General features: G+C 49.4%; 1 protein-coding gene across 4 annotated transcripts in view; it reads right to left on the bottom strand.

The window, feature by feature from the left end:
- The window catches only part of HK2 (hexokinase 2), a 62,434-nt gene extending 47,417 nt beyond the window's left edge, over nucleotides 1–15,017 (bottom strand). For 2 of the 4 annotated variants that reach the window (XM_073324981.1, XM_073324984.1), the window contains exons 1-2: nucleotides 14,847–15,017; nucleotides 681–843 (exon numbers count right to left, since the gene is read on the bottom strand). In XM_073324981.1, coding sequence (XP_073181082.1) covers nucleotides 681–843; nucleotides 14,847–14,909 — 226 coding nt within the window. In that variant the 5' untranslated portion in view covers nucleotides 14,910–15,017. Of the gene's footprint in view, nucleotides 1–680; nucleotides 844–8,749; nucleotides 8,791–14,812 lie in introns of those variants that run through there. The other 2 variants (XM_073324982.1, XM_073324983.1) reach the window with 2 other exon arrangements.
- Between the last annotated feature and the right edge of the window lie 2,406 nt (nucleotides 15,018–17,423).

Genomic DNA, 17,423 nt, shown 5'->3' with positions numbered 1-17,423 from the left:
AGTCATTTATCTAGAAACTTTCCTAACAAATACCCCAGTTGATTTATTTATTGCTGGTCCTGAACGCTTTAGCAGATGTTACATCAGCAAATCAGTTTTAAAGGTAATCTGGTGATTGCACAGAGATCACAACGATTGGAGGGACAGTAATAAGCTGCCTTGGCTAGGGGACCTGGGAGAACAAAGCTGTCAGCCATGGGAGGAGTTTGTTGCATCTATCTAGGTTATTATACCAGCATCATTGTAATATCTGAGCACTTTCTGGGCACTCCTATGCTAGGATAGTGGCTGGCAGGAAGTGTTCAGTTAAAAGGCTCGACTGTGAGTGTGTATTATGGGGAGCTAAGGTTTCCCATTGTCACTCAGAGGTCAGTTGGCCTGCTGGCACTCCCAGCCCCTTGTGTTCTACCTGAGACTGTTTCTGTCCTGCAAGAAGGGGCATTCTCGGCTTGCGACCCCAGTGTGAATTAGGCGCAAGTCTCTTCAAGTCAAGAGAATTACACCACCAGGGCAAGTCGGAGAACTGGACCCTTCATTCCCCAATTCAAACACAACAGGAGGACAAAACAATCAGGAAGAGGGTGTAGAGAGGAACAAATAAGGAACAGAAGAGCTCATTCCTCCACCAGCACCCCCACCCACGTTGTACGCAGAACAAGCAATTCCTTGCAGCACTTTACCTGTTCCATCCGGGGTGGATCTCACAAACGAGGGCAACATTTTCACCGACGCTGTGGGGTTGGTGTCTTCTCTGAGACCCTTCTCCATCTCCTTTCGGAAGCGCTCAGACACCTCCTGGAGCGTTTCATCGGAGAGCCGCATGTGATAGAGGTATTTGTCAATCTGAAAGGTGTAGGAAAGCCAGTGGGTCAGCATGGGGGTCAGGCATTTTGGATGGACCCATGAGAATATTACCCAACCACGGGTCCTCGCTGGGGACTGAACCAGAGACCCTCAGCACCAATGCGCACCGGCCTTTCTCAATGGAGCAAAAGGAGTAATTCTTTTGGCAACAGTAGACTATCGTCTTCTCTATGGACCAGCTGCTAGCATGGTACATTTCCATACAGACATAGCACGGCGTTTGAAAAGGACCAAATCAAGCTAACGCCTCAGCTCAAATCACAACTAACACTCATCAGCTGAATTGAGTCACTACAGATAATACTTTGTGCTTCCCACATGCGTTCCTTCTCAGTGTCAAAGCGCTTCTCACATTAAGGAAGTAAGCCTCACAACCCCCAGGCAGGTCAGAATTATCCCCATTGTACAGAGGGGGAAACTGAGGCATGCAACTGCCTGGTCTGCTCTTCAGAGTTGCCAAGCACCCATCACTCTCATCAAACATTAATTGGAGCTTCTGGTGCTCAGCATCTCTGACAAATCAGGCTATATGTTACTCGTCTGTGGCCTCGTAGAAAAATTGAGGCAGAAGTAGGAACTGAATTCAAGATCCTCAAAGGCCACTGAATGCCTTAGTTACCAAGACTCTCCTCCTTAAGGCCTTTGAAACTAGCCAGCCTGTCGGTCTCTGGGAATACCAGTTTTATATCAACAGGGCAGGGTAAGCTGCTGGCCTCTCCCCCCAGCCGGGAAGGACAAACACCATGGCAAAGTTAGGATCAGACTTTCCACTCTGGGCTTCCTTTATTATTCAAACACAATAAAACCGTCAGAGTTCCACACCTAAACTGAGTCTTTTCCCTGACCCTAGACGGAGACAGCCAGCCCCCGATTGAAAACATCCCTGCAGTTTAATTACTTGGTTTAAACAAATTAAAAAGGCACGTTCAAGTGTCAGTGAAGTCAGAGGAAAGCTCTACTCGCCCTGTTCACATAAGGCAAAGAGCGCGCTTCACCAGAAATTACGTGGGAGGCTTTTAAAAGTGCTGTATTGAAAGAGACGGTTGGCATTTCCTAGGCCAGCAACATCCAGCTGGCTGAGAAGTGACCTCCTTCATGGACGTGGCCATATGACCACTAGGGTGAGCAAAATAAGTATCATTTTAAGGGCTGCTTTCCCCCCTTCCCCTTTTTCATTCCTTGTGTGTTTTCGGCCACACCGCCTCCTAGTTGCTCATGCATTTGGGGCCAGATCCTCAGCTGGGCTAAGTCAGCTTAGTTCCATTCAAGTCAATGGCTCTACACCAATTTACACCCCCTTGGGATCTGTCCCTTGAATCGCAAACATATCTCTGCTATCCAGCCAGGATATTCTTACTCCCTAAGGAAAACTTCTGGTGTGCTGAATAAAGTCACAAAAAGAGGCCAGCAGAGGACAAGCTGACAGGCAGATGTGAACATGCAAAGAGTGACATCTGAAAGGGCTTCTCAGAGCAAGCTAGACAGGATTCCTTTATGGGACCTTTAAATACCATACAGTGGGGAAGCCAAATACTTATCTCCGCTTTCCCAGCTATGTGCTTTCACTCACAGGAAATCAGTTCCCACACAGCCCACATACCAATGCTGAGGTAACAGCCTTCAGTTATGTGCCCCTCCTCCCACTCGGAGTGGAAAAAAACATGAGAGGAAAAGCACATGCCCAAATCCTCATTTTTGCAAGAGTTCAGGATCTAGGACTCTGGGCCTGTCCCATCTCCAGACTGCTCAGATGTTTGGACATGCTGGAAAGTCGAAACAAGAGCATAGCCAGGGCAAGTGGGAATGTGCTTGCTTTTTAAAATCAGATTAGCCAGGCTGTTTGTAACATTGGAGCCTTCAAAGCCTTCAGGAGCGGTTAGTAGTTGATGCATTGGACACAGGGCAAGGGGCACAATATTATTTCTCAGCTGTGAGCTTAATGCTGGAGGAATGAAGTCATTGTAAGTATCCTGCACCGCGGGTCCTTGCTGTTCTTCAGTTGTGCCCTTTTATAGTCTCCTTGGGAGAAGCCAGCCGTGCAGTTAACCAAGAACGAACTCAGCCATCTAGCAGGAAGATTTCACATGGGGTTTTCATCAGGCTAACTAGGCCTGCACCCCAACACCCTCAACTCTTGAAGATCCATTATCATCACACCCTGGGCCTCTCTTTAGTGAGAAGTACAGGCAGTTTTGAGGAGCCCAGTCGGGCCGTCCTCACCAGAGACACACACCCTCCTTCCCAAGCCAAAGTATTTATTTTTCCTCCCTTTCCCCACTTCACTTCTGATCCTTCTCTCCCGCTGCCCCATGGTGCTGCTGGTGGAAAATCTTTCCTTCCCCACATGGTAGCCAAGTGCTTTCCAATCACTTGCCAGCTGAGATCTACAATATTTGCTCTTCCACCTCCACCTATGGCAAGGTACAGCGAGCAGAGAGCATGCAATACTCTTGCTCAACAGCAGATGCCACGGTGCCCGGTTTGTGATAACATGGTGATGCACCTTGGCTGATCCCCACAAACCTCTCTCACTATAAGTCTGGTGCTTGCCAAGATCCTGATGTACTTACGATTCCACGGTATTAAAAATGTCAAGAAGCGTGGTGACCTTCCGCTAATTCCACAAAGCTCTTTAAAACCTGGATCCATCATCTCCTACACACTTAGACTGAGGCTACTAGCCATTAGTCTACCTTCTAGCTAACACAGGCAAGGCTGTAAGTCATGCTATCCCAAAGCCAGTCTGGGGAATAGCATTAAATGAATTTAAAAATACATATAATGTCAGCAACTACATGAGCTAGGTTAGAGAAATGGCCAAGTTTGGTTTCAAACTGAGGTCCCATTGAGCAAATAGTCCCCGCAGCTGAGGTATTAAGGCCCTGATTCAGCAAAATACTTAAGCATGTGCTTTACCCTAGTGATTTCAGGGACTACGCCGGGTGGGACATCACCAGTCTGAAACCAAGACTGACCATTCTCATGGAGCTCAGAGTTATAAACAAGTGTTTTATTGAATCAGGGCCAAAGTGATGACTCTGGACTCCAAGTAAGTTATAACGAAGCAGCATTTGTGGCTATTCGGACGGCATATGGGATGCTGAAATGCAAAACTATTTGGAAATTGACTGTGTTATTTAGGAATGAACAGGAATGAAACTATTTGGCAATTAAATATATAACCCCACAATGCTATGTTGTTCCAATTAGCCATCTGTATTTAATGTAAGTAAATTTACATCTAATTATACAGGTACGATCTGGCAAGATGGGAGAATTAGTTTGTGACTGTGACAGATGAATGCCTTTGGGGAGGAACATCCTCGTTGGTTGTTCTACCTTTTTAAGATCATTGTCAATCTCAAATCAATAAGTTACTCGAGTGCAATCTGGAAAAGGATATTTCTTTGGGATGGAAAAAAGTTTCACAAGTTAATGGTGTTTCCCTGAGGAAATCGAAACCAGGTAGGTGGCAGAAAGTTGTAGTACTGAGTTTAAGATGGCATGTGTTATACACATTCATAGCACACACAGCAGAGAAAAACATTACACTTGGGCAGAAGTTTAGTTCAAACCTCAGGAATTGTTAAGATTCCAGCAGAATGAGACACGAACAATCTGGAATGAGCTACGGAAAGACACCTAAAAGATTCATTTCCTGTTCCTTATTCTCCTATTAGCTATTGTCCAGACACTGTAAAAGCAAACCCTGAATCACAATTAGAGATATAAACTAAAGCAGGTGTAATGAGTAGGGGGCAATTTAAAATAGCTACCAGCTATTCAAAAATACCTCCAAGCGTATTCTGTATAAAGCAGAAAATCAAAGTCTAAAAACTAAGTCCTTGAAAAACTGACTATGGGGTAGTCTGCTTCTTGTCCTAAACTGCTGAACAGCTGCCGTGTTTCACCCCAGAGGTGGCTGCATTTCACCCGTGGGTGACAGGGTCCCTACATAGCCCTTACTTCACAGGTGTGTTAAGAGGCTTATGTAGTTCATATTAGAGAAGTGTTTTTGAGATGCTCAGCTGACAGAAATTGTAGGAGACCTAAGCAATGATTATGAATAACTGCAATCCCTATTTGTGGAATTCAACCAAAGAAGGGAAGAAACTGCAATTACACATCTTTTACCATCCCGCATGATCTCTGTTGGCAGCGTAGCTTTGGGAGGAATAAAGTGGAGATGGCCCTGAAACCACAACCCCAGAGCGAAAGCAGCCCCAAACTTTAAATTCAGATCCACATCCAAATTCTGCAGCTCAGGCCCATCTCTGTGTGCACATGGCTGCATTCCTGTAATGTGGGGACTGGTTACAGAAACCCTGTGCAAAGTCCAGTGTTATTGCCAATATGTTATGACTGAAGCCTCCATCAAATTATAGAGAAAAGGGAAATGAATATTTTAAATATATACTTATTTCACCTTTAGATAATGGTTGGACTTTTTGAGGGTAGGAAGTGAGGAATGATTAATACAAAACAAGGGAGCTCATGGCTGAAGAACAAGTCTCAGCTAATTTTGGGTGGCCACTTGAGAAGAATTTGTGCAGTAGCAAAGGACAGGACAGATGTACCTTACTCAATGGACAAGTTGTGAGGTTTCTCCTTTTCCTGCAAACTCGTCTCCCTCCTCTTGAGCACATGAGGCTAGCAAGGGGCTTGATTCTGTATTTATGTCCATTTTGTTTTCTGGCTGGATAAGATGTAAACCTCCGGGGCTGTCGATTTAGCACTTGGTTCATTTTCTGTCTTGTTATGTAGCATGGCCTACTGGATAGAGCACTGGGCTAGGGCTCAGAATACCTGGGTTCTATTCCCCGCTCTGCTATCTGCTAGGTGACCTTGGGCAAGTCACTTCCCCTCCCCGAACCTCAGTTTCCTCATCTGTAAAATGGGCATAATGATATTGCCCTCCTTTGTAAAGCGCGTTGAGATCTACTGATGAAGAGCGTTAGGTATAGTTATTACTTTATTAATACACACTTATATTATCTTAGCACCTAATAGCTCCAATCAGATCAGGGCTAGGTGCTGTACAAACATGTAATAAAAGACATTCCCTGGCTTTAAGAGCTCACAATATAAAGTGTACACCTTAAGCACCTGATGCTACAAATATTTAAGCGTGTGAGGAGTTTTGTTCAAATTCAGTGCAATGTTTTCATGCGGAAAGAGTTAAACCCCATGCTCGAGTGCTTGCAAGATTGGTACCATCAATGCAGCCACTTGCAGAAGTAAAATCACTCAGGAGTAAAAGCACACAAATGCTTGAAGAATCAGCAACTCCCATGGAGTTAGTAACAGTACTAGGAGCAAAAGGAATGAAGAATCAACCTAATGGTTAAAGATTAAGGGTAACATTGTATGGATTAAAGCAGTACTCCAGTTATGTGGATCTTTTGTCTTGATTCTGTTTCCCCAATCGAGTGGCAACACTTATCTGACTACATCTGAATGTTTTGTAAATCATAGCATGATAGTAGCTTCCTGTTAAGTACAAACACTTCCTGCATAACAAAGATAATGCAGCATGGGAAGTACTACAGAGCTGTTTATTTTAATGCAAAAGAACCTGGGCACATGCTTGTCTTAAATTATTTTTGCATGCTGGCCCTCTGAAGGAGAGCAATGCCATTTGCCTTTTTCTATGAATCATCACTTCATTTTTTGGCTGATTTGTTCAGCTCCACAGACATGGCAAGAATTAAATTCAGAATAAATGTGTCCGGCTCTACAGTGTTTTCTCTCTCTAGTTCTTAGATCTGCTTGTGCATTTTAGAAGCACTGAGAGAATTTAATGTTAAAAAACATTAAAGGCCTTTTTTTTTTTGTGGTGGTGGTGGTGGACTGAAAGTTCGGTGTGTGTTAGAAAGAGCTTGTGTTTAAGTTGCAAAGTTTGGATCCGGATTTAACAGCCCCATGGTGATCAGATCAAATCTGGGATTTTGGTTTGACCTGCTCCACTGACAAGCCATTTACAATAGCCAGCCACAAATCAGGATGTGAAATACCCTTGAAGTTCAGAGGGTTAGTTTAGGCCTGATCTCTGCATAGAAGTTCTGCTTGGTATCAGGAACCTCTTCCCAAGTCCCACAGGATGGTGGCCCCAGTAGGTTTTCATTTTTACTCCCTATCCCAGCTACGGATTAGTAGAAATGTAATTAAAAAATGAAAGTTTCTCAAATTCTGAAGCACAAAATAATACTTTGAGGTCCTCTGATGAAAGACACTGTACAAACATTAAGCAATTCTCAAAACATCCCTAAGAGGCTGGCAGATGGATCACCTGACCTGCCACTAAAATGCAGTCAATTTGGTGGGGAATGCAGCAAGTGTTTAACAGCACAGAGTGACACTGCCCCCAGTTTAGGACAGGAAGCAAATAATCACCCATCTAGCACTTTGTATCATCAGCGGATTTCAAAGTGCTTTGCAAAATTGGTGTTTTTATCCCCATTTTACAGAGGGGGAAACTGAGGCACAATGAGGCGAAAGCGACTTGCCCTAGGTCACATCTCTGAAGCCGCAGGAGTGCAGGGAACAGAAACCATTTCCCAGCTTGGGCCTACTGCCACAGCTAAGACCATCTGCAAACATACTGGTAAATTTAGGTCGGCAAATGTGATCACACGGGTGAGCATCAAGGAGTGGCCTAACACAACCCACACACACACACAGAGCTTAAAATCTTAGGGACAGAAGGAAGAAATTCTGCCACCTACTAAATTACAAGTCACGATATGCTGCGTGATTGTGTTTTGGGTACGGATTGCTAGTATTGACACTGATCCAGGAATTGCTCAGCATTTTGCAGGAAGATGCTGCCGGCCCTCACCCGCAACTGACTGCCCTGGAAGAACTCGGCACTTTGCAGAAATAAACCCCATTGTGACTTTACGAGAGCAGCAAAGCCTGACACTCCTCCCGGATCCTATTGCAGCACACTACAGCCTGAGTCAGACAATTTCCTGTACAGCCAGTTTCCTCCCCACCCCCCTCCCTCAGGAGTCTCATTTTACAGGACAAAGCATGCGAACGGGACGCCTCGAGGGGTGGGGAGTAAGGAACCGATTACTAAGAGAAGTCATGCTACAGTGCATCATCAAGGACCGACATAGTCAGTCTTGCCCTCACCGAGTATTTTACGAGAAACCAGCTGCTGTTCGCAGCAGCCTAAGTGCAGCCCCCAGGAAAACCCCCACCCCAGCGCAGGGAGCATTTGACGCTTGTGGCTCAAAGCACAGAAACCAGAAGCTACTGTGTATTCCAGCCAAGCTTCCATTCAGCTGCTATCAGCTACTGCTGTTGCCACAGGACAAGAGAGGCCAGACAGAGATGAACTGTGATAAAACAGCCTCTGGGTTTTGTTACCTCATTTGTCTCCCCCCCCACCCCACATACACTTTATATTGCCAACTCTTAAAGCCAGGGAATGTCTTTTATTACGTGTTTGTACAGCACCTAGCCCTGATCTGATTGGAGCTATTAGGTGCTAAGATAATATAAGTGTGTATTAATAAAGTAATAACTATACCTAACGCTCTTCATCAGTAGATCTCAACGCGCTTTACAAAGGAGGGCAATATCATTATGCCCATTTTACAGATGAGGAAACTGAGGTTCGGGGAGGGGAAGTGACTTGCCCAAGGTCACCTAGCAGGTAGCAGAGCTGGGAATAGAACCCAGGTATTCTGAGCCCTAGCCCAGTGCTCTATCCAGTAGGCCATGCTACATAACAAGACAGAAAATGAACCAAGTGCTAAATCGACAGCCCCGGAGGTTTACATCTTATCCAGCCAGAAAACAAAATGGACAGCAGGAGGACCCCACCAAAGTCCCTCTACCTTGACACGATACTATTGTCCAGCTGGCTCACACTCACCGGAGTGTGGTGGTGGGACTTTATCCAGTCCCCCAATGGCAGGTATCCACAATGCAGAAACCACCACAATGGGACACTGAGCAGAGAGGCCCTTAGAAGAGCTGCCTGCAGGGCAAAAGTGAAGGTTATTGGCTGGGTATTTTGAGAAAGCTTGTCTGCCACAGACATTGCTGGACTCGTTCAGTGGCTGGAAGTTGCCAGTGTCCAGGGAACCATCCACCCACCATCCTTCCCCAGCATAACAACAGTCACAGTTTAAAAGAAAGACAATGACACTGAGATTTAAGAATGACTCCAAGTGACAAGGGGAAGAAGACACTTAAATCCTTCCTCTAAGCAAGCGAAAGAAAGAGCCAGTCACATCAGAAAATGGTCAGATGGACTGGTATCCAAAGGAGAGTGGAAGTTTTACAATTCTGCAGAAGATGGAAGGTTGATGACTTCCACATAGCCGACTTGACTTGAAGAGACAGACAGAGACACTGTACTGAAAGGGCGGTCTCATTATGAAAGTAAAATTAAATAACTTAAACTTAGCTATTATCCCTAATTCGTACCTTTAGCTAGAAGGAAAAGAAAAACATACCAGCCCAATTTTTCAGCTCTGATTCACAAGTGTCCACATGCAGTTAGTACTTTTCCTAGCATTATTTCTGCCACAAATGACAGCAGTTAAAACATAATGGTTCAATCAACATTAATGTATGAGACATGCAGCACCGACCCAGTGAACGTGCCACATTCAAATATTAATAGTCTTAGTGTTTTTAAAGCACCTTTCATCTGTGGATTTCAAAGTGCTCTGCAAACATTCATTAAGTTTACACAATCCCTTTGAGGTTTGACAAGTGTTACTTCGACCCAGTCTACAACTGGGCAAACTGAAGGTGAAGTGACGTATGATTAGGACCCTACCAAATTCACAGTCCATTCTGACAATTTCATGGGATTTAAAAAAAATTGTAAATTTCATGATTTCAGCTATTTAGATTTCACAGCGTTGTAACTGTCGGAATCCTGACCCAAAAAGGAGTTGTGGGGGGGTTGCAGTACTTCTGCCCTTCCTTCTGCATTACTGCTGCCAGCAGTCCTGCTTTCAGAGCTGGGCAGCTGGAGAGCGGCGGCTGCTGGCCAGGAGCCCAGCTCTGAAGGCAACACCTCACCAGCAGCAGCGCAGAAGTAAGCATGGCAATCCCGTACCCCGCCACCCTTACTTCTGCCCTGCTGCCTGCGGAGCTGGGTGGCCGGAGAGTGGCGGCTGCTGGCTGAGGGCCCAGCTCTGCAGGCAGCAGGACAGAAGTCAGGATGGCATGGTATTGCCACCCTTACTTCTGCTCTGCTGCGGGAGGGGCGCTGTGTTTAGAGCTGGGCGCCTGGCCAACACCTACTGCTTTCTGACCACCCAGCTCTGAAGGCGGCACAGAAGTAAGGGTGGCAACACCGCAACCCCCCGCAAAAAAATAACCTTGCAACCCCCCTGCAGCTCCTTTTTGGATCAGGACCCCCAATTTGAGAAACACTGGCCTTCCCCATGAAATCTGTATAGTATAGGGTAAAAGCACGAGACCAGATTTCACGGTCCGTGATGCGTTTTTTATGCCAGTGAATTTGGTAGGGCCCTACTTATGCTACATCCTGGCAACTCAGTAAGTGGGGAACAGAACCCAGGAGTGCAAGCTCAGAGACTCAAGCTCTAATCAAGAGACAACATGACCTCTTGAACAGGATTGTGATCAGGAACGGTTTCCATCAGCCATGGTTGGAGCAACAGGATCAATAACCTGCTCAGATTTTTTTTGATTTTTTTTTTAAATATGTAAATACTCTGTTCTTCCCCGGTCAGTTCCATGAAGATGCAAGTTAATGAAGTGTCATTTCACTAAATCAGTCGGCCAAGGTTATTGGTGGTTCTCCAACTGTGGTTTGCAGAGGGTGGGCTGCCTACCTGGATCTCCTTGTTTCCAACTGCTAAGGTGCATTAGAAACAACAAAGAGATACATTCACTACTTTCCGAATATTACTTTCCCGTGCATGCAACTGCAAATGGGAGACGTGATGCAGTCCACACTGAAAAAGCTGGAGCACCTATGCGTTATTATTGTTTGATTTTATGGTGTCCAGAAGCCCCCAAGTAACAATGGCAGACCCATGGCAGCCACATCGCAAGAGACAGCCAAACACAATCTACTGTCTTGACAAAGAAACAGCACACTCGGCGTTCAAAGTAGCATGGCCATTAGCTAAAGATTTTGGTTTTTTAAAATAAGAGGGCTTACAGAAGCTTATTTAATACACAATTCTGAAAGAAATCCGAAGTCTGGAAGGAGTTATTTGGGGAAAGTATCTGTAAACCTATTTCATCATACATAAACGCAGCCAGTGTAGCTGAACCTTCTTCTGTTGAGTGAAAAGAACTCGTGGCACCTTAGAGACTAACAGGGCCAATTATTGCTTGCAACTTTTTCCCACATCCGAACAATAACCTTTGTTTGCTCTCCCTAGCAAAAGTAGTTACTGAAACAGAGGGACAGACCATGCTTTGCACACCACGTTCCTGGTTTGGAACCAAGTGAAATTCCTTAAGAAAGAACTTTATGCTAAGTTACTGATAAGGGCATAGCAAACTGAGAACAGCAAGAAAACCCAGAGCAAACGCACCAACACTATTTGCCTACCTCCTGTGTCTTGTTACATTACATATATCATAGGAGCTGATTCCACTGTTACACAAGCCCCGTTATATCTAAACGCAATGGAACAAGACGGAAGCCTAAACTATATTTCTTCACATATCAACTTGATTTTTGCTAGGTATTTTTACTTCCAATTTAATGCAACCACCAGCAGGGACATCACGGACATGGTAGCATTTCTTAGTTTTACATCTGGTCTCCCTGGCCAGCGGGTTCTTATCTGTGTCACTGTTGCTACAAAGGGAACATATAGTACTAAAACGAGGAAGTGATTTTTTTCCCCCGCTAAAAAGGGAGCATTAATTGGAATTTCGAAATCCTGATCAGCAGCTTCAGACGAGCTAGAGCATCTGTGAGCATGTGTGTACAGCAGCATATGACCACAGCACTGAGAATTGAGCTTTACTGGGTGTCCATATATGTAACAAAAAGCTGGTCCCTCTCTAAGATCTAATTTAAGGACATTCACCAGACTAGCTGGAGAATTCAGAATCCATTTTCAGACAAAGTTTCACCATCAGAGTGACCCCCCCCTCCCCGCCAAAATAAAAAGGGGGGGGGGATTCACCTAACTGTTCATTTTCAGAGACCAACAGCTGGTTCTGTTCAAAGCAGGACAAATACATTTAGCTTACTCAAATAAGCTAAACGAACACTAGTACATTTCAGTATGTCCACATTCTGAATACATAATTACTTGTGAAAATTGTAACTATAAAATAATAGAGTGAGATCACACAATTTGTTGATTTGCATTTTCAATCCAAGGACTGAGACCGTGGTTTGCTCAAGTTATGCATATGTTTTTTGTATTAATTTTTCTTTTCTTTTTTTTTAAAAAAAAGCACTGTTGATATATTTGCCGTTCACTTTCCAGACAAAGCGGGAGGCAGAGTTAATTTTTTTGTTTTCTAACTGGTATCGAAAAACACATTCATGATGTAACACAGGTTTGGTGGGGACTAAAACTGGGTTCAAAGTTCCCAGTCACAACATAATTCACTGCCTCCCCCTCTCAACTTCATCAAAAAGCCATTTATTTGGTTTGCAAATCCTGAGTGACCTAGACTATCTCCTCAACCCTGCTCTGTTACCAAACCGGACATTCGGCATATATCCACACTGTGTCACCATCCTGCTAATGCTGATGCTCAGTGTGTCCCCAGTTAAACTCCCCTACCCCACAAGATGAGGGGGAAAGGGAAAGCATTGAACTGCAGGGTTTTGACACATGGCATCACTGAAGAACCCTCTTCAGGCTTGCAGGGAGGAACCCTCCAGGGAAGGTTTTCACATAAATCTAAGCATCCCACTCCGACACGTCCTAAAATAACCCTCACTCTTATAGACAGAGAGCCTAACCCTAAAGCAAAACTTTAAATCGCAAGGTCCCCATCCTCCCGCCCACCATGGAGCAGGCCAAGGGGAGAGAACAATACTGGAACCCAAAGAAGGATTTATATTTCACCACTGGCGCCCTAGGGGGGTGAGGGGGGGGCGCTCTAACCATGTGGCTCAAGCTAGGCCTGGGGATCAGGAAATCTGGGTTCACCTGAGCTCTGCCTTGGCCTTCCTGTGGGACCTTGGGTAAGTTACAACCTGTCCCTCACCTCCCCTAGCCCCCAGCTATAAACTGGGGGACAATACTTACAACCTTCTGTGACTGGGGGTAAGAGCCCTGGCTGGAACAAGCTACAGGAAGGTTATTGTCTATAATGGGCCAAAGCAAAATCTCAAATCCACGGAGCGAGGAACTTCGGGATGCTTTAAAAGAAACAGTTCTGTTGGCTGGCGGGAAAGTGCCCCCTGATTTCCCAGCCGCCCCACCTACTCCAGGGCTGGGAGGGAGGAGATTTAGCAGGCACTGAAAGGGTCTGGCGGACAGGGACATACATGGGTCCTGTAAAACCCAACAGCAGGAGTGGGATCTGCATTCCCAAACTGCCAGGAAATTAATCCCAGGGGCGCCCCCATCCATCCTGCTGGGCCAGGCTTTGGCAGCAAGACAAGGGGAGCCCGAACAGACTTCCCTCCCCACAGACACTTTGCAGCCGCCTCCTTTCCAAGCGCATCCCTGTGTTGGAACTAAACCCCTGGGGAGGGGAAAACACCTTCAGAATCGGCCCCTTCCAGGATCAGGTCACATCCTTCCACCCATCCTTAGCCCGGTGGGCAGAACCCCCCAAACCAGAGGCACTTCTCCCCACAGCCCATGGGGGGTGGGGCGGAGACATGAAGTCAAGGCAAGACCCCCTGGGGCCGGGGACCCCCCCCTATTCTCACGATAAAAGCAAGGCAGTGGGAAGACCGGCCCCCCCTGCAGCTGCGGCCCAGGGGGTTAGGGCACCCCCCGCTTGCCGGATTTGCAGAGCGAGACACAGGACGTGGGGTATGCTTGGAGTTTCCCAGAATGGGACCTCCTAGGAGGGACCCTGAGCTGCCCCGTCCACCCTCCGCCCGGGGCTCCCAGCTCCCCGGTACTGGGAAGGGGGGGGGGGGAGAAGCCCACTTCACACTCCCACTATTCGCGCCCCCCCCCCAGAAAAATAAATCGAGAGGGACGCACAGCCGAACACGGGTCAGCAATTCAACCTGACCCGGGGGGGGGGGGGTAGCGCTGCAGCTCCCCCACAAGGGGGTCGGGGGGGGGGTAGCGGGGAGTCGCTGCAGCTCCCCCACAAGGGGATCGGGGGGGGGGTAGCGGGGAGTCGCTGCAGCTCCCCCACAAGGGGATCGGGGGGGGGTAGCGGGGAGTCGCTGCAGCTCCCCCACAAGGGGATCGGGGGGGGGGGGTAGCGGGGAGTCGCTGCAGCTCCCCCACAAGGGGATCGGGGGGGGGGGTAGCGGGGAGTCGCTGCAGCTCCCCCACAAGGGGATCGGGGGGGGGGGGTAGCGGGGAGTCGCTGCAGCTCCCCCACAAGGGGATCGGGGGGGGGGGTAGCGGGGAGTCGCTGCAGCTCCCCCACAAGGGGATCGGGGGGGGGGGGTAGCGGGGAGTCGCTGCAGCTCCCCCACAAGGGGATCGGGGGGGGGGGGTAGCGGGGAGTCGCTGCAGCTCCCCCACAAGGGGATCGGGGGGGGGGCAGAAACACCCCCCCACCCGGAGCCAGGTATCGCCCGCTCCAGTCCCCGGACCGGTGAGTTCTCTCCGACGGGACAGGCACATGGCCCCCCGGCTCGGTATCGATACCCGCCGCAGAGCTCGGGAACGGCCTCCCCGCCCAGTCCGTCTGTCCGTCCGTCCGGGGATGGGGGGGTGGGGGGGTATCGATTATAGCCTGCAAAGCCCGCCTCGATCCCTCCTCCAGCCCCGGGTCCCGCTCCGAGCCTCACTCACCCCCTTACACACACACACACTTATTTACACACACGCGAGGTATCGATGGGGGGGGGCTGCGCCCACCTTCTGGCCTTGGTCATGGCTGAGCTCGGTGAAGAAGTAGGCGACCAGGTGAGACGCGATCATCTTCCGCGGCGGGCGGGAGCCGGCGCCGGTCTCGATCAGCCCGGCCCCGGCGGCGCAGGAGCGGGCGGGCAGCAGCCGGCACGTTGGTCACTTTCCGCTGCAACAATGTGGCTCATTCAAGAGATTCCCCCGGCCCGGGAGTGACGCGCCCCCGCCGCCCGGCTCCCATTGGCCAGGGCGGGAGGGTGTGTGCTCCGCGGGGGGCGGGGCGCGCGCCTCTGTCTGTCTTGTCTGTCTGTCTGGGCGAGCGGGGGGCCTGTCCGCCCAGCATGGGTCTGGGCGCGGGTCTGTCTGTCTGCACTGAATGTGGATATACACACGGGTCTGTCTGCACGGCCCCTCTATGCATGGGTCTGGGCACGGGTCTGTCTGTCTGTCTGCACTGAACGTGGATATACACACGGGTCTGTCTGCACGGCCCCTCTATGCATGGGTCTGTCCGCCCAGCATGGGTCTGAGCACGGGTCTGTCTGTCTGCACTGAATGTGGATATACACATGGGTCTGTCTGCACGGCCCCTCTATGCATGGGTCTGGGCGCGGGTCTGTCTGTCTGCACTGAACGTGGATATACACACGGGTCTGTCTGCACGGCCCCTCTATGCATGGGTCTGGGCGCGGGTCTGTCTGTCTGTCTGCACTGAATGTGGATATGCACACGGGTCTGTCTGCACGGCCCCTCTATGCATGGGTCTGGGCACGGGTCTGTCTGTCTGCACTGAACGTGGATATACACACGGGTCTGTCTGCACGGCCCCTCTATGCATGGGTCTGGGCGCGGGTCTGTCTGTCTGTCTGCACTGAATGTGGATATGCACACGGGTCTGTCTGCACGGCCCCTCTATGCATGGGTCTGGGCACGGGTCTGTCTGTCTGCACTGAACGTGAATATACACACGGGTCTGTCTGCACGGCCCCTCTATGCATGGGGCTGTCCGCCCAGCATGGGTCTGAGCACGGGTCTGTCTGTCTGCACTGAACGTGGATATACACATGGGTCTGTCTGCACGGCCCCTCTATGCATGGGTCTGGGCGCGGGTCTGTCTGTCTGTCTGCACTGAATGTGGATATGCACACGGGTCTGTCTGCACGGCCCCTCTATGCATGGGTCTGGGCACGGGTCTGTCTGTCTGCACTGAACGTGGATATACACACGGGTCTGTCTGCACGGCCCCTCTATGCATGGGTCTGGGCGCGGGTCTGTCTGTCTGTCTGCACTGAATGTGGATATGCACACGGGTCTGTCTGCACGGCCCCTCTATGCATGGGTCTGGGCACGGGTCTGTCTGTCTGCACTGAACGTGGATATACACACGGGTCTGTCTGCACGGCCCCTCTATGCATGGGTCTGGGCGCGGGTCTGTCTGTCTGTCTGCACTGAATGTGGATATGCACATGGGTCTGTCTGCACGGCCCCTCTATGCATGGGTCTGGGCACGGGTCTGTCTGTCTGCACTGAACGTGGATATACACACGGGTCTGTCTGCACGGCCCCTCTATGCATGGGTCTGTCCGCCCAGCATGGGTCTGAGCACGGGTCTGTCTGTCTGCACTGAACGTGGATATACACATGGGTCTGTCTGCACGGCCCCTCTATGCATGGGTCTGGGCGCGGGTCTGTCTGTCTGTCTGCACTGAATGTGGATATGCACATGGGTCTGTCTGCACGGCCCCTCTATGCATGGGTCTGGGCACGGGTCTGTCTGTCTGCACTGAACGTGGATATACACACGGGTCTGTCTGCACGGCCCCTCTATGCATGGGTCTGTCCGCCCAGCATGGGTCTGAGCACGGGTCTGTCTGTCTGCACTGAACGTGGATATACACATGGGTCTGTCTGCACGGCCCCTCTATGCATGGGTCTGGGCGCGGGTCTGTCTGTCTGTCTGCACTGAATGTGGATATGCACACGGGTCTGTCTGCACGGCCCCTCTATGCATGGGTCTGGGCACGGGTCTGTCTGTCTGCACTGAACGTGGATATACACACGGGTCTGTCTGCACGGCCCCTCTATGCATGGGTCTGTCCGCCCAACATGGGTCTGGGCACGGGTCTGTCTGTCTGCACTGAACGTGGATATACACATGGGTCTGTCTGCACGGCCCCTCTATGCATGGGTCTGGGCGCGGGTCTGTCTGTCTGTCTGCACTGAATGTGGATATGCACACGGGTCTGTCTGCACGGCCCCTCTATGCATGGGTCTGTCCGCCCAGCATGGGTCTGGGCACGGGTCTGTCTGTCTGCACTGAATGTGGATATGCACACGGGTCTGTCTGCACGGCCCCTCTATGCATGGGTCTGTCCGCCCAGCATGGGTCTGAGCACGGGTCTGTCTGTCTGCACTGAATGTGGATATGCACACGGGTCTGTCTGCACGGCCCCTCTATGCATGGGTCTGGGCGCGGGTGTGTCTGTCTGCACTGAATGTGGATATACACACGGGTCTGTCTGCACCACCCCTCTATATATGGGTCTGAGCACGGGTGTGTCTGTCTGCACTGAATGTGGATATGCA

Source organism: Lepidochelys kempii, chromosome 26, assembly GCF_965140265.1.
Source record: "Lepidochelys kempii isolate rLepKem1 chromosome 26, rLepKem1.hap2, whole genome shotgun sequence".
Lineage (NCBI taxonomy): Eukaryota > Metazoa > Chordata > Testudines > Cheloniidae > Lepidochelys > Lepidochelys kempii.
This window is presented reverse-complemented; position numbering and strand designations above follow the sequence as displayed.